Below are 24,070 nucleotides of genomic sequence, written 5' to 3'. Positions count from 1 at the left end.
ATCTTCTATGCCTCAAAACTATGCGCCATTCTCAAATAACAACCACTAGAACCTTATAAATCCGAATGTTTAACGTAACCGACGTTGTAGAGTTGTTCTTTTTAATGTAATAAAATATAGAACAAAATATCGAATCGGATAATTCTCGCGAGACGCAGTGTAGTGAGAATTCCGCAGCAGGTGACGTCAGCGCGGCCATGTTACGAAGGGAAAAGTTCTTGTGAAGGACAGTTGTGTGATACAGACGACTTATTCTACAGACACACGGCACCGAGCGCTCAGCGGTGTAGTCCCTGGTGTGGTGTCCTCGGGGGGACCTGTGTGGCTATACCTATGGGGAAGGAGCTGTCTTATAGTTTCTCCGAGGCTCAGCAAATGCCACATCCAAGATGGAGGCTATATATGCCAGCGGTGATCATGTGACACAGCTGCCGACCAATCAGAGAGCCGGGCTGGAGATTGCTGGGGAGAAGTAGTCGACTGGAGTCAGTTTAGTTTGGGCCATCTAGTATCTGTGTCCGCCTCCCTCCCCCTCAGCGAACCATGAAGGAAGACAAGGAGAACACTAAGCCTAAGGAGAGGAGAGGGGAACACTCCGGGCTGGAGGATGGGGACAAGCCGGAGAGGGCGAAGGAGAAGAAGGAAGTCATGAGCAAGGTGAGGAGGAGGCTCAGGCCTTGTCAGTCACATGGGGGAAATGACATGAGCGGCCAGTGATGTGACAGGAGGGGGGGATGGGCCATATACAGGGTCAGGGAAGACAGGGTCCAGCTGCCAGGGCTTCCTCCATAACATGGACCTGATCTTCTCTCATCATGTGTCATGCCTTTCCCTGAAATCCCCTCAGTGTCATTATCATCCATGGTGATCCTGCCACAAATGTTCTTGTTCAGGCACTTCCTGTCATGAAGTGACAACTGCTTCCCAATTGTACGTTGGCGTTGTCACATGCGACCCCTGGTTGGAACGATGAGCAGCTATGCTGACACACACAGTGGGCTTTATTTACTTATGCTGGAGAGTGCAAAATCAGGCTCACTTCTGCATGGGAACCAATTTGCTTCTAAACTCAGCTTGTTCAATTAACCGCTTCAGCCCCGGACCATTTTGCTGGTCGAAGACCAGGCCACTTTTTGCGATTCGGCACTGCGTCGCTTTAACTGACAATTGCGCGACGTTGCTCCCAAACAAAATTGGCTTTTTTTTTTCCCACAAATAGAGCTTTCTTTTGGTGGTATTTGATCACCTCTGAGGTTTTTATTTTTTGCGCTATAAACAAAAATAGAGCGACAATTTAAAAAAAAAAAAATATTTTTTACTTTTTGCTATAATAAATATCCCCCAAAAATATATAAAACTATTTTTTTTTTGCTCAGTTTAGGCCGATACGTATTCTTCTACATATTTTTGGTAAAAATCGCAATAAGCGTTTATTGATTGGTTTGCGCAAAAGTTATAGCGTCTACAAAATAAGGGATCGTTTTATGGCATTTTTATTAGTAATTTATTTTTTACTAGTAATGGCGGCGTTCAGTGATTTTTATTGTGACTGCGACATTATGGCGGACACATCGGACACTTTTGGGACCATTGTCATTTATACAGCGATCAGTGCTATAAAAATGCACTGCTTACTGTAGAAATGTCACTAGCAGTGAAGGGGTTAACCACTAGGTGGCGCTGTAGGGGTTAAGTCAGTACTAGTGAGTGATTCTTACTGTTGGGAGGCGAGGCTACACGTGACACGTCACTGATGACTGTTCCCGAGGAACAGCCATCAGTGACAGTGTCACTAGACCCTGTTCTTCCTTTACTGACCAAAATCACGGGCCTCCTGGGGACATCAAGTTCCCGGGACCCGCAAGCGCACGCTGGTTGTCAAATTTAAAGGTACGTACCTGTACGCCAATGTGCCTGCCCGTGCCATTCTGCCGACGTACATCTGCGGGTGGCAAGTGGTTAAGCTGGGGCAATAAAACCTGGAAGCTGATTGGTTTCTCTGCAGAATTGAGCCTTTAGTAAATAAACCCCATTGTGTTGTCACAGGTCACCATGGTCCATGCCGTTAGATGATTGACACTGAAGGGACACATCACCTTTTCTCATTCTCTGCTCCCCGCTTTAGAAGTGCTTTGCTGTGTGGCGTGTGATCAGCCCTGTCTGGCTGTTATTTTACATTCCAGATGGGTGGCAAGGGAGCAGTTCCACCGCTTGTTTTTCCACCCCCTGACTGCCCGTCTAAAGAAGACCTATTTAATGAGCAGTTGGCGCCAATGACGTTTGTTTCTTACAGACCTTCCCAGGTCCAAAATGAATATTGAGCAAAATTAAAGTGATTGTAAACCTCAAACAATGAAATCTAAACAAAGCCTCTATAGCAGGGATATGCAATTGGCGGCCCTCCAGCTGTTGCAAAACTACAAGTCCCATCATGCCTCTGCCTCTGGGTGTCATGCTTGTGGCTGTCAGAGTCTTGCTATGCCTCATGGGACTTGTAGTTCTGCAACAGCTGAAGGACTGCTAATTGCAAATCCCTGCTCTATAGTGTTGTCTTAACTAAGAGCACTAAGTGTTATTTCTGCGTGCTGCCCCGTTCCTCTATCGGCATATATCACTTCTGACAAATGGTGACGGGGAGGTATCTCCAGCTGATTGACAGCCTTAGCTCTGTTGATGTATGGAAGGGGGGGGGGGTGTCCCTTCCCTTCCCTCCCCTTCCCTTCTCTTCCCTTCTCTCCAATCAGCTCTGATTCCTCCTTACTGAGCTCTGCAGTGTGTCTCCACTTTATTTGACAGTCAATCAATCTTTAAAAATTCAGCTCCTTGGCTGTAGAGAAAAGAATCCTGCAGATAAACAGATACAACTTATGTTGGAGAATTTGTTTCATCTGTGTATCACCTGAGGCCAGTCACTTCAATGGGTATATGTGAGGGTTTACAACCACTTTACCCGCTTCCGGACGTAGCTGTACGTCGGCTCTTTCAGCTCAACTATCGCATATTCTGTTTCAGTATTTTTATTGGAAGTTTCAAGAATCATAACAAGCCATGGGTTGCCTACGCAGGGGCGACATCAAACGGGCATGTAAAGAAATGGCGCGTAATAAGTAACATAACAGTAAACTTTACCAGGACCATAGAGGACCAGGTTTAAAATTGGGCATATAGCATAGGCTATATTAGGCTGTACCCTTGAGTACAGCAGTCTTCACTGATGGCTTTCATAACAGGGGTGAAGAGAAGGAGGGAAAAGAGGATAGGGGCCCCCAGAGGGAGAGAACCACCAATGTGCAACCTGTACAAACAAGGGTTAAAGCCGACCATAACTGGTCTGGGCCAGGGACGGGAAGGTGTAACTTATCCACGGTTCCCAGACTTTCAAAAATTTTGCATGTGAATCCTTCAATATACTGGACATCTGCTCATCAATCATCGGAGCGGTCATTCTGGTTTTCACCCCCTGGAAAGCAGCAGACGGAGTCTTCCAGGCATGGGCAATGGCTCGCTTGGCGGAGATGTAAAAGGTATGTGGCCAATTTTTGCTGGGGTGCGAAAAGGCCTGGTATAGGGCAATGTAAAGAAGCCAGCTGTGCATCCTTTCTGAGCGTCCTATGAAATAACATCTGCAGTAGGCCAAAGACCCTGGACCAGAAGTCGATAAAATGTGGGCAAGACCACCATATATGTAGAGCAGGAATAAGCAATTGGTGGACCTCCAGCTGTTGCAAAACTACAAGTCCCATCATGCCTCTGCCTCTGGGTGTCATGCTTATGGCTGTCAGAGTCTTGCTATGCCTCATGGGACTTGTAGTTCTGCAACAGCTGGAGGTCCGCTAATTGCATATCCCTGATGTAGAGCATCCCAACGTTGACCGCAATTCTGAAAACATCTGTCACTGCTGCAAGGATAAGCATAAACTATTGCTAATTCAAGTGGCGCCATACTGGCGTTCAGCTTGCTTCCGAGTCTCATGCGTTTTTATAGAACCCCCCCCAAGGGTTCAATTATGTCTTTGCGATCCGTTAACGTGTATTCTGTCGCATGTTAACGTGTGTTGCATTCGGGCAGCACATTGAACTGAATGAACTCGCCCAAAAGTGCCTAAAAAAAAAAAGTCTCTCTTTGTAATGCAATACACCAGGGCTCGACAAATCCCGGGCGCCAGGTCGCCATGGCGACTAGAAATAAGGTCCTGACGACTTGGCTTGGAAGGGGGGCAAAAAAAAAAAAATTTTTTTTTGTGAGCTGGGGCCATCTGGTGGTGAGCCGTTGGTATTACAAGTTATTACCACCACATGTGAGCTGGCGCCATCTGGTGGTGGCCGTTGGTATTACAAGTTAAGCATTACAAGTTAAACAGCAATTCTAATGTTGTTTTTCACTGCCATATTCTTCCCTCTAATTAGAACCCCCAAACATTATATATATTTTTTATCCTAACACCCTAGAGAATAAAATGGTGATCGTTGCAATACTTTCTGTCACGCAGTATTTGCGCAGCGGTCTTACAAGCGCACTTTTTTTGTGAAAAAATTACACTTTTTTTAATTAAAAAATAAAACAGTAAAGTTATCCCCATTTTTTTTTTTTTTTATATTATGAAAGATAATGTTACGCCGAGTAAATTCATACCCAACATGTCACGCTTCAAAATTGCGTCCGCTCGTGGAATGCCGACAAACTTTTACCCTTTAAAATCTTCATAGGCGACGTTTAAAAAAAATCTACAGATTGCATGTTTTGAGTTACAGAGGAGGTCTAGGGCTAGAATTATTGCTCTCGCTCTACCAATCGCGGCGATACCGGACGTGTGGTTTGAACATCGTTTACATATGCGGGCGCTGCTCACGTATGTGTTCGCTTCTGCGCGCAAGCTCGTCGGGACGGGGTGCGTTTTCTGGCTCCTAACTTTTTTACCTGGCTCCTAGATTCCAAGCAAATTTGTCAACCCCTGCTACTGTGTGATCTGGCACACTGCAATGCGCATGTGTTACCTTGGTGTATATTGAATTGCACCACAACACAGAAATGCATGTTAATGTGCGCTACTGTACATTTAGTGTAAATGAGCTCTAAAGGAATGGTGGCTTTTGTCTAATGTCCAAGCTGTTTGGACCGTGTTAGCTTTTTATTTGTAATGATCATTACCTTTATTGGATATCTCGAATGGAATGTGTGGCTTGTTTAATTCCAGAGCAGTAAATGCCAATGTCATAGCTGAGAAGTGTCAATTCTCAGCTATGTATGGCTGTTTATCTATATTGGTGCTTATTAGTATTAATTTTTTCTCAATTTTCTTTTCCTTTCCACTATCTCTACTTTTTTTTTGCTGCGCTTCTCATCCAGGGTGAGCACACCACACTTCCTCTATTTAGTAAACTCTCTTTGGCCCGTTTAAGCATGTGACAGCGGCTTGCTTTCCAAGCCTCGCTGTCACATTAGTCTGGATTGATAGGCTGAGCCGATGTGCGGCGACTTGACGTCATTGTTTCTATGACGACGGCGGCCGCGCAACGGCGTCTTCTGACCATGGCGATGTCTTCCCGCATCCCATGCGCATGCGCGGGACGAGTCGCGGGATATTATTGGCTGATGGCAATCCCATTGAAGTATGCCAGGTATCAGCTGTGCGATCGTGACGACGATCGCTGACACAGCAAGCAGGGGGTACACTGTTGGCTCCTTCTACAGGTTTATGATTCTTTCATGTTGATCTTGCTGGTAATGTGCAATACAGCAGTTGTGCGATCATCACTGCGATCGCGAGTACAGCGGGGGGTAGGCACCCCATGTGACTCTTTGCTTTGGTTAATTTGCAATCAGCTGGTTACTAGTAGGCACTTGCATAACATAATCAATGAAGGTTCCTGATTGGAGGGGAGGGGAGGGGAGGGGGAGGAGGTGATTGGGATGGGTGGGTTTTATTTTTCACATGATTTTATTGGTGACAGTTTTCTATATAGATTTGTGTTTGTATCTTTTGCCTGACGAAGATGTCCTGCGCGACCTCGAAACATTGCTTTTTTGGATCGCTAATATGCGTAACATTTTTGGACGTTTTTTAAATGATCCTTGGTGTGCTGGCGAATATGTGTAATATAGCTGAGAAGTGATCTCTCCAGTCCTCGCAAGCTGCAGTCTTTCCATCTGTTTTGAAGGCTTATTGTCCATTTCATCAACAGGATTCTTTATTTTATTTTGCAGGTAGTAATTCGTCGCCTGCCACCAAGTCTTACCAAAGAGCAACTGGAAGAGCATCTGCAGCCTCTGCCAGACCACGATTATTTTGAGTTTTTTGCAAATGACTCCAGGTAATACATTGTATAAGGATTTGTATTGGTTAGTAAAATGATAGGTAAACAAAAGTGTTAATTTATTATTAAGACCTCTTTCACGCTGAGGCAGTTTTCAGGTGTTTTAGCGCTGAAAACTGCCTCTCATGCCTTCCCAGTGTAAAAGGCTGATTGCTTTCACACTGGGGTGGTGCGCTTGCGGGACGGGAAAAACATCCTGCAAGCAGCATTTTTGGGGCGGCACCTACACTGCCCCCTGCCCATTTGAATTAATGGGCAGCACCTGTAAAACGAATTGGAAGCGCTGCAACACGGGCAGGTTTTGACCCTTTCTTCGGCCGCTCGTGGGGGTTAAAAGAGCGCCCCTCTAGCGAACCGAGAAGCGGCGCTTTACTGTTAACGGACCCGCCGTCCCAGTGTGAAAGGGGTCTTAAAAAACATTTACTTGTTAAGACACAAATTGTGTGTGTAATAAAAATCTCTCTCTATCACAACTGTGTTCCTTCCACTTGCACCCTTAATATCTTGCAGCCTTATCCTCCTCATCATTTCCAGAATTCGCCCCCTTGTGACTCTAACAACGCCGCAAAAACGTATTCTCTCCTTGGTTATAACCCGCCTTGACTGCTGCAACTCCCTCTTTACTGGCCTCGCCTTACACAAGCCACCCCCCCCCCCCTTCATTCTTATGCTAGAGACTTATACACCCTACGAACTGATCCGTGAATGCTGCCTCTCTCTGCCAATCCCTTACTGGCTTCCACTAGACTAGTCCAACGGAAACATTTTTAAATACTAACCACAAGTACAAAGCCATCCACAACACCTGCCCCCCAGCTACATCACCAATCTCATCTGCAGATAGCGCCCAAATAATCTTCTCCGCTCCTCCAGACATCTTGCTATCTAGCTCCCTTGTTACCTCCTCCCATGCTTGCCTCCAAGACTTTTCCAGAACCTCTCCCATCTTCTGGAACTGCCTACCCTGTCCGCCTTTAGGCGATCCCTGAAAACTAATTTATTCAGCAAAGTCTACCTCCCCTCCACCGAAAGACTGTACTGGAGTCACCCCCACCAGATCATCCCCTGAGCTATTACCTTTTTGTACTGTCTTCCCCCCCCCCCCTCTCTTTAGATTGTAAGCTCCGTGAGCAGGGCCCTCTTATCCCTACTATGTTGTAATTGTACTGTCCCCATTTATGTTGTGAAGCACTATGTAAACTGTTGGTGCTATGTTAATCCTGTAATATAGTAATAACGCTTAGTCAGTGAAAGCTTGCAATGAATAAAAACAAATTGATATATAGAAAGTGCTTAAAAAAAATAAAAAAATAAAAACGGTTCGCATCTAAAGGTGTAGAAAAAATAAATAGTCCATAAGTGCTCTTACAAAATCTGTGCTTGAAATGGTGCCCTCTCTCACAAGAAAGCGCCTTGCCATAAGAAGGTATTGCGCTCTTATGCTGCGTACACATGATCGGGCTCTTGCCCGGCCAAATCACATTGGAATTTCATCGGAGAAAAATAGAACTTGTTCTATATCTAAACTCCGGTAAGTGTGAGATTTTTACTTTTTACAACAAAAGTACCTTTAGTGAGGAATTTTATTTATAAGGTTTCAGTATATTGTTCATAGCACCAATGACACTATTTCTTTAAAACAGACCATCTGCCAGAAAATGTACTTTACATCATTGTAGCGGTGGCTATTAACCCTTTATTCCATTAAAGCGCCACTAAAGTTAGTGGCGCTTTACCGCTAATGCGCCCCAGTGTTAAAGTAGCCTTAATGCAAATGCCATACCTGTAGGCCTTTACTGTTACCACTAAAGCCTGGCTGAAATACTCCCAATGTTTGTTTCTACATTCTGGCTTATTTTCAGGACACAGCAGACCTTGGGCAATTGCCCCCACCATCACATGACCAAACGCACTTTTTCAAAAGCCGCACATGCGTAGTGCTCACCATTATTCTCTTATCCCAGCATTGTTGAGCTCATCATGTCCTGAAAACAAGTCAGGACATGAGAATGTTAACATTGACAGTATTTTGAACAGGCTTCATGGGTGACAGAAAAAACCTACAGGTATGGTATTTTGCTTCAAACAATATTTTTTACAAATGATTCAGTGCTTTTAAAACTACTGGAGTCCATTGTCTGCATGAGCTAGTTTATGTAAGAGGAGCTTGGCCTTTAAGTTTTTCTCTGAATCACTCAAAAGATTGTTGTGATTGTGCATTATTGTCACAGCAGGATTTGAATAATTTAAAATGTTTGCTCTGTTTACAGCTTATTTCCTCATATGTACTCAAGGGCATACATTAATTTTAAAAGTCAAGAGGACATCATGTTGTTTAGAGATCGTTTTGATGGCTACGTGTTCATTGATCACAGAGGTAAGATCATTTTGTTTTGTTTTTTTTTGCGTCATGCTTTATAATGTAGTGTCTTATACTAGGGTTGCATATTTGATTTTTCATTTATTTTTTCTGTTACAGGTCAGGAATATACAGCAGTTGTGGAGTTTGCACCTTTTCAAAAAGTGGCTAAAAAGAAAAATAAGAAAAAGGATTCCAAGGCTGGCACTATAGAGGACGGTATGAATGTGCTTGGTTATAGTGGATCAGTACAGAAACCATTTTTTTTTTCTCACCAACCCAAAAAAAATGCTAAAATGTAACGGTGTCAATTTTATGTAAATTTCTTTTCAGTTTTCGTAAATACAAAATTCAAACATTTAGCTTAACTGGTGTTATGGCATATATTGCCCCTGAAGTCTCTTAAAGGGGTTGTAAAGGTTTGTCTTTTATTTTCTAAATGGGTTCCTTTAAGCTAGTGCATTGTTGGTTCACTAGCCTTTTCCTTCTGATTTCCTTTCTAAATGTTTTTTTTCTTTGTTTGAATTTCTCACTTCCTGTTTATTCTCAGTAAGCTTTCCACCATTATCCAAGCGGTGGAAAGTCATTTAGAACAGCTTACTGAGGAGGAACAGGAAATTCAGACAAAGAAAACAAAGAAAAAAAAAACATTTAGAAGAGAAAGTTAAGGAAAAGGTAAGTGAACCAACAATGCACTAGCTTAAAATAAATAACGAACCTTTACAACCCCTTTAAGTGATGCAAGTATTTCATGAGGCTGCGAACAGCTGGGGAACATCAAAAAATCTGGGGCAGCTTAGCAGAAAAAAAAAAATTCTGCAAATATATAAAAGGAGAAGGGGGGGGGGGGTGGGGGTGCAGTAGTTTTACTGGAAAGTGGATGAAGAGGGTGAAGGTCTGCTTTAAGTGCTTGCTAAATGCATCACAAACACTTGGTACGGCTAAGTGTGGGAAGCCATGCTTACTCGATACACATGGAGCCTCTGTATCTTGATTTGCAGTGCTTTATAGTGGTTTTGCTTTACTGCTCTAGTCTATGGGTTGGCCAACTCATTAAAAACCATGCACTCTCTGTGGTTGTCTGAATAGTTTTTGAGAGAGGAAGTAATTGCACTGTGCCAATGAGGGCCATCTAGTCACTTATCTACAAATCTCTATAGTTAAAGTGGAAGAAAAGCCAGCTACCCATCTTGCCTACACTGTATTAAAAAGAACTGAGTACTTGCCTATTTTTAATTCTCTTTGGTGACGTGGTTCTGCAGCTCCGGCTCCTGTGTGTCAGTGAGCGGCTGCTGCAGGGGGGAGGAGGGAGTGCCGACAACTGCTGGGCTATGGGTGATGTCACAGCTCCTGGATTTCAGAGCTGTTGTTGAGCGCTCCCTTACACAATGCTGAAGTATCGCGTGAATGGAACAGAGCAGATAAAAAAATGGGTAAATATACAGATGTCCCCTCTCCTTCTTCCCCCACTGCCAGGCTATTCACAAAGTGCAGGGCGTGTCACGCATGTGCAGTAGGGAACAACCTGGAAGCCGCAAGGCTTCACTGCAGGTTTCCCTTAGAAGGAATGGTGACGGCAGCATCCAAGAGCCGGCTGGGGTGCTGACAAACTTGTAAAATGAAAGTCACATTTAAAAAATACTTTAGAGTGACCCTGTTGCCAATTTAAGAATGCTAATAAAATGTCTTCATTCCTTGTCCTGCTTCCTTTTTTTTTTTTTTCCCATTTAATTACATATGATCTCCTAGAGTGAAAAATTATTCCTGAATATATTGAGTTTGTGTAGGAGGGTAGTTGTTGGCTGCAGATACCATGTTTTGTTTGCACAATTCTATTTTATTTATAAAGCTAAAGGTCAATTATTTGTGCTAAGGCCTCTTTCACACGGGATGGATCCGTGATAATCCGCCCCGTGAACCTCCGCTTGCTCAGCGGGGATCAGCGCTGGCAGATGACAGGGCAGGGACTGCCCTGTCAGATCTTCGCTCTCCCCTATGGGGGGATCGGATGAACACGGACAGTCTGTCCATATTCACCCAATCCGATCTGCAGACGGATGGAAAAATAGGGTTTTCCTCCGTCTGCAGAATTGGAGGATTGCGGGCACTAATGAGATCAGGTGTCAGCGAATGTTCATCCGCTGACACCCGCTATCTCATAGGGATCAATGGATGTCCCTTTTTCATCCATACACAGATGGATGAAAAAGTGGACATACGGTCCACAGGTGTGAAAGGGGCCTAAGGTGTAATGAGAGTTTAAAATCATACTTTTTAATGTATTTATGTATTTGCTTATTTTGTTTACAAGATCCAGAATACAAAAAGTTTTTAGAGTCCTACAATTTGGATGAAGAGAAGCTGACTTCTACCCCAGAAACTTTGCTGGAAGAAATCGAGGCAAGGACTAAAGAAATGATAGGTAAAATACATGTCTCTGTGTATTCATTTGTGTTTTGGATTAAACCTATGAGCAAAGGCTATCAATGAATTATGATTTTCCTAGAAGTATGTTGCATCCAAGCAAACATAGCAATAAAAACATCTGTAGATTTGCTGCTCATAAGCAGTGAAGTCATTGGTTCCTCTTGCTGTCAATCAAATACAGTAAAGAGGAAGTAGGGGTGGGGCTAAGTCCCGCTGTGTAAGTCTATGGAGCGCGGCTCCGTAGACACACAGCTGGGGAGCGTGCAGACACTGTGTGCCTCGAAGAAGAGGAGCCTGGAGGACCAGAGAAGAGGAGGATCGGGGCCGCTCCATGCAATACCACTGCACAGAGCATTTGTATTAAAAAGTAAATAAAAAAATGTATCCTAATTAACTTTAGTAACCGTTTAAGCCCTCAGCAAGTAGCTTTGTCAGTTGTGGGCATTTAAAAATCCAGGTGTGTTTTTTATATATTTTTTTTTTTTTATAAATGTAGAGTAATATGCTAGTGTGGAGATCTATACCCAGAATTCTTGTCTGCCCATGTTCCTTCGTCCTCCCCTTTTTTTTTTTTTTTTTGCATGGCTTCAGCCACTAAGTTATGTGGACATTTCCATACCCTACATTGAGTGTGCACCCTTAATGGTTATTTTTTTGGTGCAATTTTTTTCTGCACTCTCATGAATTGTTAAAGTATCCATGCAATGAAAATGGTCAGTCAGTCCAATCTGTGACCTGGACGTGATGAAAGGACTCACAACCAGAATGTGCCAGATATGTTACCTCACATTTCAATATATGTCTGAGCTCTCAGATTAACAAAGGTAATTCATGTAAAACATTGATCTTTTTTTCGTGGAAAAACATTTCGCTGACAGACATCTGAATGTATTTTTTTCAGTTTCTAGTTGAAGTGTAAGGCTGTTTTTTATGTCCCCCTGATGATCGTAAATGTCTTGATATGGAGTGACTGCATATTAAGCCTTTAAAAAGAATTTACCTTTTACCTTTCAGCGAAGAAGACTACCCCCCTGTTAAGCTTTTTAAAAAATAGACAGGTATGTGTTTATTTTTGTATTTGTTCTGTCTACCCCTTGTTCACCAATATGGTTGTGTTCATATTTGTACCTCCTTTTCGTATGTGATTATTTCTTCTTCTCTTTATTTTTTTTATATAAATACTTTTTTAAATCCGACAAAATACAGGGTAGATATACATCTTGCTGTAATCAGATTTTTAGCACAGCTCCCATTGAATCAAGACAATAAGGCATCATGCACACTGGACATTAGAAAAAAAAAGCCAGCAGCTGGAAAAAGGGGACGAAATGAGGGAGGGCCCAGCTCTTCCCTCCAACGATAACATCCCTCCCGGCTTTAGAGACCTACTCACTGACAGTCCAGATATAACCCAAATCTCACAATGTTTCTGAGGCTGATTTAAACCCTAGATAATAAAATAGCTTTCATTGCATAATTTATTGGCACACTGTATTTGTGCAGCTGTCTTTTCAAGCAATTTTTGGTTGAAAAGAATAAACTTCAATTTAAAAAAATAAAAATGTAAACTGTAAAGTTTACCCAATCTTCCCCCCCCCCCCCCTTTTTTTTATTTTTTATGTGAAAGATGTTATGCCAAGAATCGTGATCCTTATTCTAAGCAAAAAAATGTGATTCTCATTTTATCCAGAATCGTGCAGCTCTAGGGTGGAGTAATCTGTTTCCAAAGGGCCAGTGTACATGCTTTTGCAGCATTCAGAAGATGTTTTAAAAGTGAATTTGTATAGCGGTTAATAGATAAAATGCTTTATCTTGTAAGCAATATGTGGATGGTGAATCTACAAGGGCCCCTCCGGTAAGATTTTTTAATGGAAGACTTCTGACCAAAAAGCGTTAATCATTGGATAGTCTCAGAAGGTGTGTAGAAGGGAGCCTTCTGCCTTTTGAGAGTGCCAGCATAGGGGCGGACACGAGGGTTGATCTTATGTAAAGCTTGTGGCTTTTTATACCACCTGTTAATATTTTATAACCATTTTCTTGCTATGTGTTTTGCTAGTAAAGGTTTGAGCAAAAAATAAAATTTTAGAATTTTGGGTGAAGGGGCACATAACATTTCAATCAAGTTTTTATTTTGTCATGAAGTCTGGGTCCCGTTGATGGTCTCCAGCTATTGGCAAGGAAAAGGATTGCGATAGGGCTGGTCTAATCAGCACTGCTTTATTGAAAATCCCCCTCCAAATGATGTTGGAGACCGAACATTTTGATATTCCGGTGGAAGGGCTCGCAAGCTGGGAACCTCTTTGAAAACAGAAAAAAATCCAAGTCTGAACAAAGTGTGACTTGTATACTTGCAATGGACATAGGTTTGTTTAGCAATGAAAGATGGCATAGCCGAAATATCCCTTTGGCATAGAAATTGCAGGATTGTGAGTCGGTAGAACTATGTGGTAATAAATTTGAATTGAGAATCAGCAGAAGAGGACTAGGATGATGTGAAAGGGGGGGTTGTTTTGAAAACCAATTTAACAGGTATGAAAGGTGGCCCTAACGAGTTCACATCGCTGGGTCAAAATGGGGCCAAGAAAGTATTTGGGGGGCTGCTGCACACAGGTTTTTTACCTTCATGAATAGAATGCATGAAGGTAAAAAACCTTGAGCCTTTAGAACCACTTTAATATGAGAAGACCACTTGAAGGTAAATTGTCTGTTTGCTCTGTAGTTGAGGGGATAATGTAATATTAAGAGCTTCTGAAACATTAATTTTGTAATTAAAAAGTGCCCTGTAAATCTCTAGTACTTGTATCAAGACTAGAAGGGAAGCTTGAGGTGCTGAAAAGAAAAAAAATCTGATTATCTGCTTATGCTGCTACTTTATGAGCATAAGTAGTAATATTAAGGCCTGTAATTATCGGATGCGACCTAATAGTCTGTAAAAACATTTTAAAGAGAAAGTATACAAATAAGGGGGAACAATGGACAACCTTGTTGTGTTCCGTTGCTTATCAAAAAAAGTGGCTGAAACAAATTAGTTGGCTCTCACAGAGGAGGACGGATGTGAGTATAAGGCACTGACCCACACCAACATGTTCATCCCTAAGCCTATATGGGCCAGAGAGTCTAAAATTAAAAAAAAGGCTTTTGGCATGCCGGCGGATAAAAGAATAAAGGATATGGAGGATTTCACACCATAATTCCAATGGAGGCGTGGTCAAAGGTGCCATCATATGGTCTCAACACCAGCTCGAGGCCCTTTGGAGATGCCCATTTGTGAAGCTGTATCACCCAAATAATCCTCCCTCCTCCATAGGGAAGATGGGGCACCCTGGGCAACCTCCCCACACAGTACCTGTCCATGTACCCCTTATATTAAATCCTTGTTAATGGAAAGACATGTTGTGCGAGGATTAAACAATCTGCAACCAGGGTACTGGTCTGACTAATAACATTTCTTTAACAGGTAATAGAGGAAGGTGTGAGAGATTTCACTTGTGTTTTGAGAGATGGGCATTGGTATTGGTCACACTTGGGTACCCCATACGTGTGTGTGTGTGTGTGTTTTTTTTTTTTTTTTTTTCTTTCAACCAGCAGATTGAACGAAAAAAAGACTTGATTCCCCCATCCTCCCCGGTGAGCTATTCTGACAGCAGGGAGAATTTCCCACAATCAGAATACACTTATCAGTGTTGCAGGCTACAGTCATGGAAAATCCAACAGTGTACAAAAGTCGATCAGTAGATAGACTTCTGTACAACTTCTCTTCCCATACATAGATCAAAAATTGGCTGGTCCCTGTTAAGCTGGCCAAATTTTTAATCCTTTTATAGCCAACTTTAGGACTGTTTTGCATGAGAAAGTGGGGGCCGGTATAAACAGGTGGAAGTGCTGCGCTTTTGCTGTCCACTTTAATCCTAACAAGACAGGGGTTGTACACGTGCTTTGCTTCATGGCCACAGCATTTTTAACTCTGGCTGCAGAGTTTGACAAGCTACACTGCCTGTCAATTTTGTCTATTTGAGTGCAACCGCATGCAATACTCTTTGCATATATTGTATTTGATGAACTTTGTAAAGGTTTGTGAATATCTTCTTTTTTTTTTTTTTATGTTTTACGGCGGCTAATCTGACATTGCACACATGTTGTGAGCACTGATTTAAATGCATAAGAGGGTCAGCGCTGTCCATTTTATTCTTGGACAGTTGGTGCCTTTTTGCCTTACAGTTGCCCGGTATTACAAATTCCAATACCATTTTGTACACATTGTTTCAGAGACTAAGAGATGAAAAGCGCGAAGAGCGGAGGAGAAGAGAGCTAGAACGAAAAAGACAACGTGAAGAAGAAAGAAGGAAGTGGAAAGAGGATGAGCGAAGGAAAAGGAAAGATGCAGAAAAACAAAAGAAGTATGAAAAAACTCCAGATAAAGAATCGGAAAGATCAAAAGATGAACCTAAAATTAAGGTATTGCCAAAACTTCCACAGGAATTTTATTCACATCTTTAATCTTTCTTGCTGTTAATTGTTGTAAAACCAGGGCTCAAAGTTTTAAGTCCTGAGCTACTAGCCAGGCCTTAAGGGCCCTTTCACACAATTGGATCCCGTGAGGATCCGTTCCTTATATATCGGCTTGCTCAGCGGGGATCGCTCTGTTGATCCCCACTGAGACGGCAGCTGACAGGGTGGTCCCTGCACAGTGTGCCCTGTCAGATCTCCACTCTCCCCTATGGGGGGATCGGATGAACACGGACCGTCTGTCCATATTCACCCGATCCACTCTGCTGACGGATGGAAATATAGGATTTTCCTCCGTCTGCAGAATCGGAGCATAGCGGACATCGTTAAGATCAGGTGTCAGCGGATGTTCATCCGCTGACACCCGCTATCCAATAGGGATACATGTATGTCCCTTTTTAATCCATAAACGGATGGATGAAAAAAACTGACATACGGTCTGCTGGTGTTAAAGGGCTCTAAGAGTTACTCGCCACCCGTTGCCCCACCCAACCCCTACCCTGCCCCTAATTCCTTCCCTAAACACGCCATCTTAAATTATCTCATGAAATGACACTATTAAATGTTTTATGCAGAATGAAGTTCCAAAAATAAATATTAACATAAGGCATATTTCATTGATCTGACTGATAAAATATGATTGGCTACTATAGGTACTGTACACCTCATTACTGCATTGTTAAGTAAATATGTATAGAATGCAGGGTTGAGAGGTGTGCTACGCGAGGTGACTGGACGGGAGTGAAGCTATTTAAAAAAAAGTAAAACTGAATGCGGCATAAGCACCTGCGCCAGCATCCCTGTACGCTGGCGGCCTGTGCACACTTGGACCCCTTTCACACTGGAGACGTTTTTCAGGTGCTTTATCGCTAAAAATAGCGCCTGAAAAAAGCCTCAGCTGCAATCCCAATGTGAAAGTACTGGCAGGGCGTAAAAAAAAAAAAAAGTCCTGCCAGCAGCTTCTTTGCAGCGCTTTAGGAGCAGTGAATACCTTTCCTCTCCTAAAGTGCCCCTGCCCATTGAAATCCCTATAGAGTACTCATAGACACAAGATGACGGTGGCTCCATTTGGCCAGATAAGATGGAGCTTTCATGTTCTTGATCCTGCCAGTTGGTCATTTTGTGGGAGGATAGTTGATAATTCAGGTTTTAAAACTTGCAACGATTGCTTTTGTTCCACCTGAGATATGCAACACCAGCAGTGTCGACCTGTTACACTCTACTCCTACTTTCCTCTCAATTCACATGAAAAGGAACATGACCTGCTCAGGAACACAATGTTGGTGAGGAGGAAATCCGTGGGGCTGCACTGAAAACTACACTTTCCGGGGTGCAGCGCAGTACATGGAGCTCTCTGTATAGATGACTGGGGGAGGCTACTTGTGTGGCTTGTTTAAGCCGAGTGGACCTGCCTGAGCCAGCCAGGCTGAGTGGACACACCCAAGCCGGAACACTAATTTCCACTCGCCAAATGCGAGCAGGCGAGTGGAAATTTTGAGGGCTGGTAGAAGTATCTCCTAAATATCTTGCAAAATTTTTTTTTTTTTTTTAAAGCAATCTTAAATGTAATAAATACAGTTGTGCTCATAAGTTGACATACCCTGGCAGAATTAGATTTTTTTGGCCATTTTTCAGAGAATATGAATGATAATGCAAACTAACTCATGGTTAGTGTTTGGCTAAAACAATTTTATTATCAATTAACTGTGTTTTACTCTTTTTATCAGGGTCATTTGGGTAGTTTCTGTTGCCATTGCGATTTAAAAAGTTTACATACCCCAGTTCCTAATACCGTGTATTGCGCTTTTTAACAAAAATGACAGCTTGAAGTTTTTGTGGTATTTGTGGATGAGGCTCTTTATCTTCTCAGATGGTAAATCTGCCCATTCCTCTTGGCAAAAAGCCTCCAGTTTCTGTAAATTCTTGGGCTGTCTTGCATGAACTTCACGTTTTGAGATCTCCCCAAAGTGGCTCAATGATATTGAGGTCAGGAGACTTAGATGGCTACTCCAGAACCTTCACTTTATTCTGCTGCAGCCAATGACAGGTCGACTTGACCTTGTGTTTTGGATCATTGTCATGTTGGAATGTCAAAGTACATCCCATGCGCAGCTTCCTGGCTGATGAATTTTCCTCCAGTATTTATTGATAACATACTGCATTCTTTTTGTCATCAATTTTGACCAAATTTCCTGTGCTCTTTTAGCTCGCACATCCGCCAAAACATCAGCGATCCACCTCCGTGTTTGACAGTAGGAATGGTGTACCTTTTATCATACGCCTTCTTGACTCTTCTCCAAATGTAGCATTTATGGTTTTGGCCAAAAAGCTCAATTTTGGTCTCATCACTCCAAATGACTTTGTGCCAGAAGGTTCGAGGCTTGTCTCTGTGCTGTTTGGCATATTGTAAGTGGGATACTTTGTGGCATTTGTGTAGTAATGACTTTCTTCTGGCGACTCGACCATGCAGACCATCTTTCTTCCAGTGCCTCCTTATCTTGCATCTTGAAACAGCCACACCACATGTTTTTAGAGAGACCTTTATTTCACCTGAAGTTATTTGTGGGTTTTTCTTTGCATCTCAAACTATTTTCCTGGCAGTTGTGGCTGAAATCTTAGTTGGTCCACCTGCCCGTGGTTTGGTTTCAACAGAACCCCTCATTTTCCACTTCTTGATTAGAGTTTGAACACTGTTGATTGGCATTCTCAATTCATTTGGATATCTTTTTGTATCCCTTTCCTGTTTTTTATACAGTTCAACTACCTTTTACGCAGATCCTTTGATAATTCTTTTGCTTTCCCCATGACTCAGAATCCAGAAACATGCAGCACTGGATGAAGGATGCAAGAGTCTGTCTATATATATATATATATATATATATATATATATATATATATATATATATATATACACATACACACAAAATATACATACATACATACATACATACATACATTACAAGTAAACGGATCACAGGTGAGGATGGTTACCTTTTTTAATATCCATTCAAACCCCTTTGTGTCAACTTGTATGCATGTTGTCGGGTCAAAATCGCCAGGGTATGTAAACTTTTGATCAGGGTCATTTGGGTCATTTCTGTTGCCATTATGATTTAAAAATGGTAAACGGTTGATTAATAATAAATGGCTTCAGCCAAACACTAACCACAAGTGAAAAATGTTTGTTATTCATATTCTCTGAAAAATGAGCAAGAAATCATAAATTCTGCCAGGGTATTTTAAACTTATGAGCACAAGTGTGTGTGTGTGTGTTATATTATGACATGTTTGTTAATGGAACAAAATTATAATTGTTCTGTTCAATGGTTTTGCACAGAGCTGCTGCTTGCTAATGGGGGCACTTGTGCTGGCTTGAACCCAAACTGCGCTCTGCATGTCCAACAAAGTGTGGCTTGGCCCTGCCCCTGCCCTCTCCTTTATAGGCTGTGATTGGCAGCAACAGAAGCCAATGCCTTCTGCTGCTGCCTCCATATCCAGTGAGGAGAGAGAGTGGAAGGAGCCTATGCACCGCACTGGATTGGGAACGCGCTCAGATAGCTATAAGAAGGAGCATTCGTTGCCATTGCTGACAAGGAAGGTGGCTCAGGTAAGTATTGGGGGGGGGGGGGGGTTGCTGCACACAGATTTTTTTTTTTTTTTTATCTTGATGCATAGAATGCATCAAGATAACAAAAAAAAACTTCTGCCTTTTTACAACCACTTTAAGCATCCTCGGAATGTCCTGGCTCTCCTACTACTTGCAAGTGTTTTGAACACGTCTATGTTCTTGACTTTAGTGCTAGAATATTTTTGATATTAAGTAGAGGTTTCTTTTACAGTTGCTTAGGAAACCTGAAAAAGATGATGAACAGGATTCTGAGAAGAAATTTAAGGCCAAAAAAACTGAGAAAGAGACTGGGCGGGAAGATCGCAGCTCGGCAGGAAAGAGACAGGATGGTGACCACGGAGAGGAGAAGACCAAAAGGTATGGTGTGTTTCATTACAGGAAAAGACTGAGACTTCTTTCTGAATACGTTACAACTTGATATACTTCCTAATAAAAAGCACATGCATTATATATGCATAAATGGCTTGGGCAGATGTCAGAACATGTTATCTATACATTCGGAACTTATTAGTTGCTTCTCAAAGGGATCTCCTAAGTCAGCTTTGATTGCCTTTTTTGTTTGTGTGGTAAGGTGTTCACATGAGACTGTCCTCTATGTATCATATTCCTGATCTACTCTTTCCAGATAACCGGAAGGTTGCTGAACTAAATATTTTCTCTGGTCAGAAGATGGAACCTTGCTCCTAAAAATGCTACTACTTTTCCACTCTGACTTTAGTGGAGTTGTTTCTGTATTTGCAATCTGTGTGATTTGTTCTCCTCTTAGAGTGGTATTGTCTCATATTTTCGAATGCACATTGAGCTCCAGGGGACCCCCCCCCCCCTGTCATTGAGCTCCAGGGGACCCCCTGAGTTGTCCTTCCTGTGGCTTTTTGACAAGCCTGATGTGTTACTGAAAAATAGTACCAAACAGCAAGACTGAATCTCCGATTCAAATCTGTAACAACATGTTAGAAAATGTTATCTTTGGTTGACAATGTCAATTTTATTTTTCCTAAAGAGATTCATGTGAAACAATGAAAATCCTGTACAGTGCCGTAATTGTATTTTTTCTTTTGTAAATTTAGATCTGAAAATGAATTTGTAAAAGATTACAGAGAAAAGGATTACAGAGACAAAGATTATGAGCAAGAGCGGCGTGCGAGAAGGGAGAAGGAGAAACACCAGTATGAAGAGGAGCGCAGAAAGCAAAGGGATCGTTACGAAAAAGACAGAAGTTTCCGGAGAAGAGAGGATGACTACAGGAAGGAGCGTGAAACTGTCAGAGAGAGGGCAAGGAAGGACACTAGTGAAAGTCAGCAAGCAACTGAAAAAAGCGAGCGCCAGTCCCGGGAGGAGAAGAAAGAAGATGCCGCCAAGAGAGATCGGATAAAGAACAAGGTGAGCTTATGCCTTGTGAGTTAAGTCCCCTAAAATTTATATTTCTTCAGTAATGTATAAATAGATGTTTTGTGTAGAACCAGTATGTGGCCAGTTGCCTTAGTCTCAGCCAGCTGATTGGATGTCCGGTTACGGGCAGTGGTGTATTTTAGTTTTGTGCTGGCTTAAGCAAGGCTATAAAATTGGGCGCCTTCCCCCATCTAAATCTGTCCCACCCCTTCCTGTCTGTTAACATCTGCCACCTTCCGATCCTGTATGCCAAAAACAGACGGATGGGGGATCTATTTCCCATCTGTCTGGTGGATTAGATCCGATTTCAGTCTGATGGAAATGGACAGGTGGTCCATTTCCATCCAACTGCCCCATAGAGGAGAGTGGGCTGTGTATTTACCCCCCCCCCATTGAGCAGGCGGATACACTTTACAGAACCTGTATGAAAGGACTTTTACTATGTTTTTTTTATTTTTGTTTTTTATTATTTTTTGGTCAATGCAGTTTACTATGTGTCAATGATTAATGAATACAGAAGCGATCAGTACCTAGGGGCGCCTAGCAGTCATGGAGGTGGGGAGCACTAAAGAGGGGGTTGGAGGAGCAACGGCGGGGGATCTATTGGATAAACCAATCCCTCTATGGATGCCCTGCAACTTCCAAAGTCGGTGGGAGGGCAGAGGAGGGAAGCTGACTGCTGCAGGGCAACGGGTTTGGGGGAGTCAGTAAAGTGACTGCGCCCCCCTCTGAAAACTTTGCGGTAGATACACCCCTGGTTACAGGTACTGTTTCCCAGCTTTTAAACACAAGTTTAAAAATATATTTTTGGATTTAGTTATGCTGCTTTTTCAGCTTTCCACTTTTATTGCAAAAATCTAGCATTTGAGTTTAATTAATGATATAATGTGGTGTTAATGGAAGGTATACTGTGTTACTGGAGAATATCGTTTTTTGCATTATTTTTCAATGTAACATCATTGGTATATGGTAACGTTTTATCTGTCTCGCTGCGCCCTACTTGGCTATTGGAACATATTTGCTCTATTGAAGTAACACTAGCCATAGATGAGAGGTGCCATTTTTTATTTGCTTCAGAATACTGGGAGATTAAAAAGATGCACCCCCCCCCCCCAGCATGTATGTTAATGCATTTCTAATAAAGTCTCCATATTTTTAATGACCAAACAGACATTATTAGCATTGTGGAGTAGGTAAACACACTACAAAGTATACAGAATGCTGAAGTCTGGAGTATTACACTGCACATTGTATAGAAAAGAAGCGTGAAAATGCACCACTGCCAAACTTGGCACATACATCAACCAATCCTATAGGAATCTGCGGGCAGTCACTTGTTGGCCATTCACTTTAATTTCCCCTGGATGGTTATATGAAATGTAGCTTCCCCCACTTTCTGCACATCACACCTCACTGTCTACCTTGAGAGTTTAGCATTGAATATATTGATGGGGTGTGTGCGTGTATACATTATAGTATAATTTATGTAAATATACTGTAATTTCAATATTATAATGTTTTTAATATTACAGGATCGCCCAGCAATGCAGCTGTACCAACCTGGGGCACGGAGCAGAAGCCGACTAACACAATGCGACAATAGCCCAGCCAAATCCAGTGATCTGTCTGAGAAGAAACCTGAGGGTGAGACTAGTGATCAGTGCAAAGGCGAGTAAGGGGCTGAAAGATGTGGAGTGTCCTGTCCGTCATGACAACCAAAGAAAACAAACCCTGCAATCCAGAAGTGCCTTCACAGAGAAGGAGCCGGGAGCAGGCAGAAGAGGTGTCCCGAGGTGGAGGAGCCTCTTTGAGGGGGTTTCACACCGTTTGGCAAAGAAACCACCATGAATTTTCATAGCAACAAGACTGCTGACAGAATGTTTAGTTCTTAGTGTTGTAGTGGTCATGGTAAGAGAGAGAGCATGGTGGAAATCTTCAGTTTACAATATCTTGTCTCGTGGCCTTAATGAAACATGAGTCCTCCATTCCTGTACTGGCAGAAGGTTATAACAGAAGAGTATTTTTGAATGTTATTTCAGCCCAGTATTACATAGGCTGTTTCCATAGAGCTTGCCCTGTATTTCAGTTTTGCAGTGTAGGTGTTAAAGAATTTTGCTTTGTATTCCTTCCGGGAGTCCAGAACAATCGCTGCTGTACAATGCTGTAAAGATTCAGAGCAATGCTGTAATTTTTGGTTTTCCTAATTATTTTCTTACAGATCTTTATTATAACAGATGTCTAAGTTGGCAGATTCTCAGTCATATGACAGCTTATTTTATCACTAATGGAGCATATAAAGAGTTGGTTATCCTTCCAAGGAAATGTAACCTAAATGTTTTCTTAACTTTTTTTCTATTGAAAATAAAAATACTTTCACTGGAAACTAGAATGTCTTTTCTTCCTCTGATGTAAACGGAACTGTACAGAATTTTTTTTTTTTTTTTTAATCCATTTTGAAAAGGCAAATAAGCTCCTAGGCTGTAATGCTACAGCTACATGGATGGCATTAATAGCTTGCTACCATGGGATTTGGCTTTTTTTTTTTTTTTGACAGTTTATTAGCAGCACGTTCATTTTAGTGTGTAGCAAAATTAAGCAGGCAAGTAATATGTATGGAAACTGTGTCTTCATTAGGAAGATTCACTTTATCACCAGAAAAGGAATAGAAAAAAAATCTTCCACTGCGGACACTTATTCCAGTAATGGTGGCCTACTAGGGGATTTCCTTCATATTGGAAAGGTTTACTTTGGGACAGGAAGTGAAAAGAAGTCTCCCCAATGGGAAACTAATGTTAAAACGTCTTAACAATTTCTTTTCTATGCAGAATTAATAAACCCAGGCGTTTGTAATGCCGCGTACACACGATCGGTTAAACCGATGAGAATGGTCTGATGGACCGTTTTCATCAGTCAAAACCGATCGTGTGTGGGCGCCATTGGTTATTTATCCATCGGTTAAAAAAAAGCCAACTTGTTTTACATTTTAACCAATGGATTCCTAACCGATAGAAAAAAAAAACGATCGTTAGTAGGCACGACCATCGGTTAAAAATCCACGCATGCTCAGAATCAAGTCGACGCATGCTTGGAAGCATTGAACTCCGTTTTTTTCAGCACGTCGTGTGTTTTACGTCACCTCGTTCTGACACGATCGTTTTTTTAACCAATGGTGTGTAGGCACGACGGACCATCAGTCAGCTTCATCGGTTAATCGATAGAAACGGTGCATTGGTCCGTTCTCATCGGATGGACTGATCGTGTGTACCCGGCATCAGGAATTCTTGTGGGGCTACACCTTCCTCTCGAGTGTCAGGCATGCTTAGGCTTTGTTTAGGCCTGGTTTACACCTATACCTTCTTCAGTGCGTTTTGCAGAGATGCACCACAGTTCATTTAACATGGTTTCCTATGGGTCATGTTCACATATCTACGTTTTTCCACTGGTGC

The 24,070-nt window shown here is 42.2% G+C and overlaps 1 protein-coding gene across 2 annotated transcripts; it reads left to right on the top strand.

Annotated features, from left to right (window-relative positions):
• Window positions 1–230: 230 nt before the first annotated feature.
• UPF3B (UPF3B regulator of nonsense mediated mRNA decay) lies at window positions 231–23,013 on the top strand. 2 transcript variants are annotated; one of them, XM_040323853.1, is made up of 10 exons: window positions 231–657; window positions 6,206–6,312; window positions 8,586–8,692; window positions 8,795–8,893; window positions 10,986–11,096; window positions 12,116–12,159; window positions 15,368–15,556; window positions 19,447–19,592; window positions 20,303–20,630; window positions 22,157–23,013. In XM_040323853.1, the coding sequence occupies exons 1-10, from the start codon at window positions 544–546 to the stop codon at window positions 22,298–22,300; spliced, it is 1,389 nt and encodes a 462-aa protein (XP_040179787.1). In that variant the 5' UTR covers window positions 231–543; the 3' UTR covers window positions 22,301–23,013. The 2 variants fall into 2 exon arrangements, with proteins under 2 accessions (XP_040179787.1, XP_040179788.1); XM_040323854.1 differs by having other exon boundaries at window positions 237–657; window positions 20,303–20,615.
• Window positions 23,014–24,070: the final 1,057 nt, after the last annotated feature.

Source organism: Rana temporaria, chromosome 9 (genome assembly GCF_905171775.1).
Source record: "Rana temporaria chromosome 9, aRanTem1.1, whole genome shotgun sequence".
NCBI classification, from domain to species: domain Eukaryota; kingdom Metazoa; phylum Chordata; class Amphibia; order Anura; family Ranidae; genus Rana; species Rana temporaria.
Note: the sequence above shows the minus strand (reverse complement) of the source record. Positions and strands in the feature narration are given on the sequence as shown.

Coding starts and splice junctions, on each gene's coding strand:
- UPF3B (XM_040323853.1), top strand. CDS start 544: ATGAAGGAAGACAAGGAGAACACTAAGCCTAAGGAGAGGAGAGGGGAA. Junction 6,313..8,585: donor TTTTTTGCAAATGACTCCAG/GTAATACATTGT, acceptor CTCTGTTTACAG/CTTATTTCCTCATATGTACT. Junction 19,593..20,302: donor GGAGAGGAGAAGACCAAAAG/GTATGGTGTGTT, acceptor TTGTAAATTTAG/ATCTGAAAATGAATTTGTAA.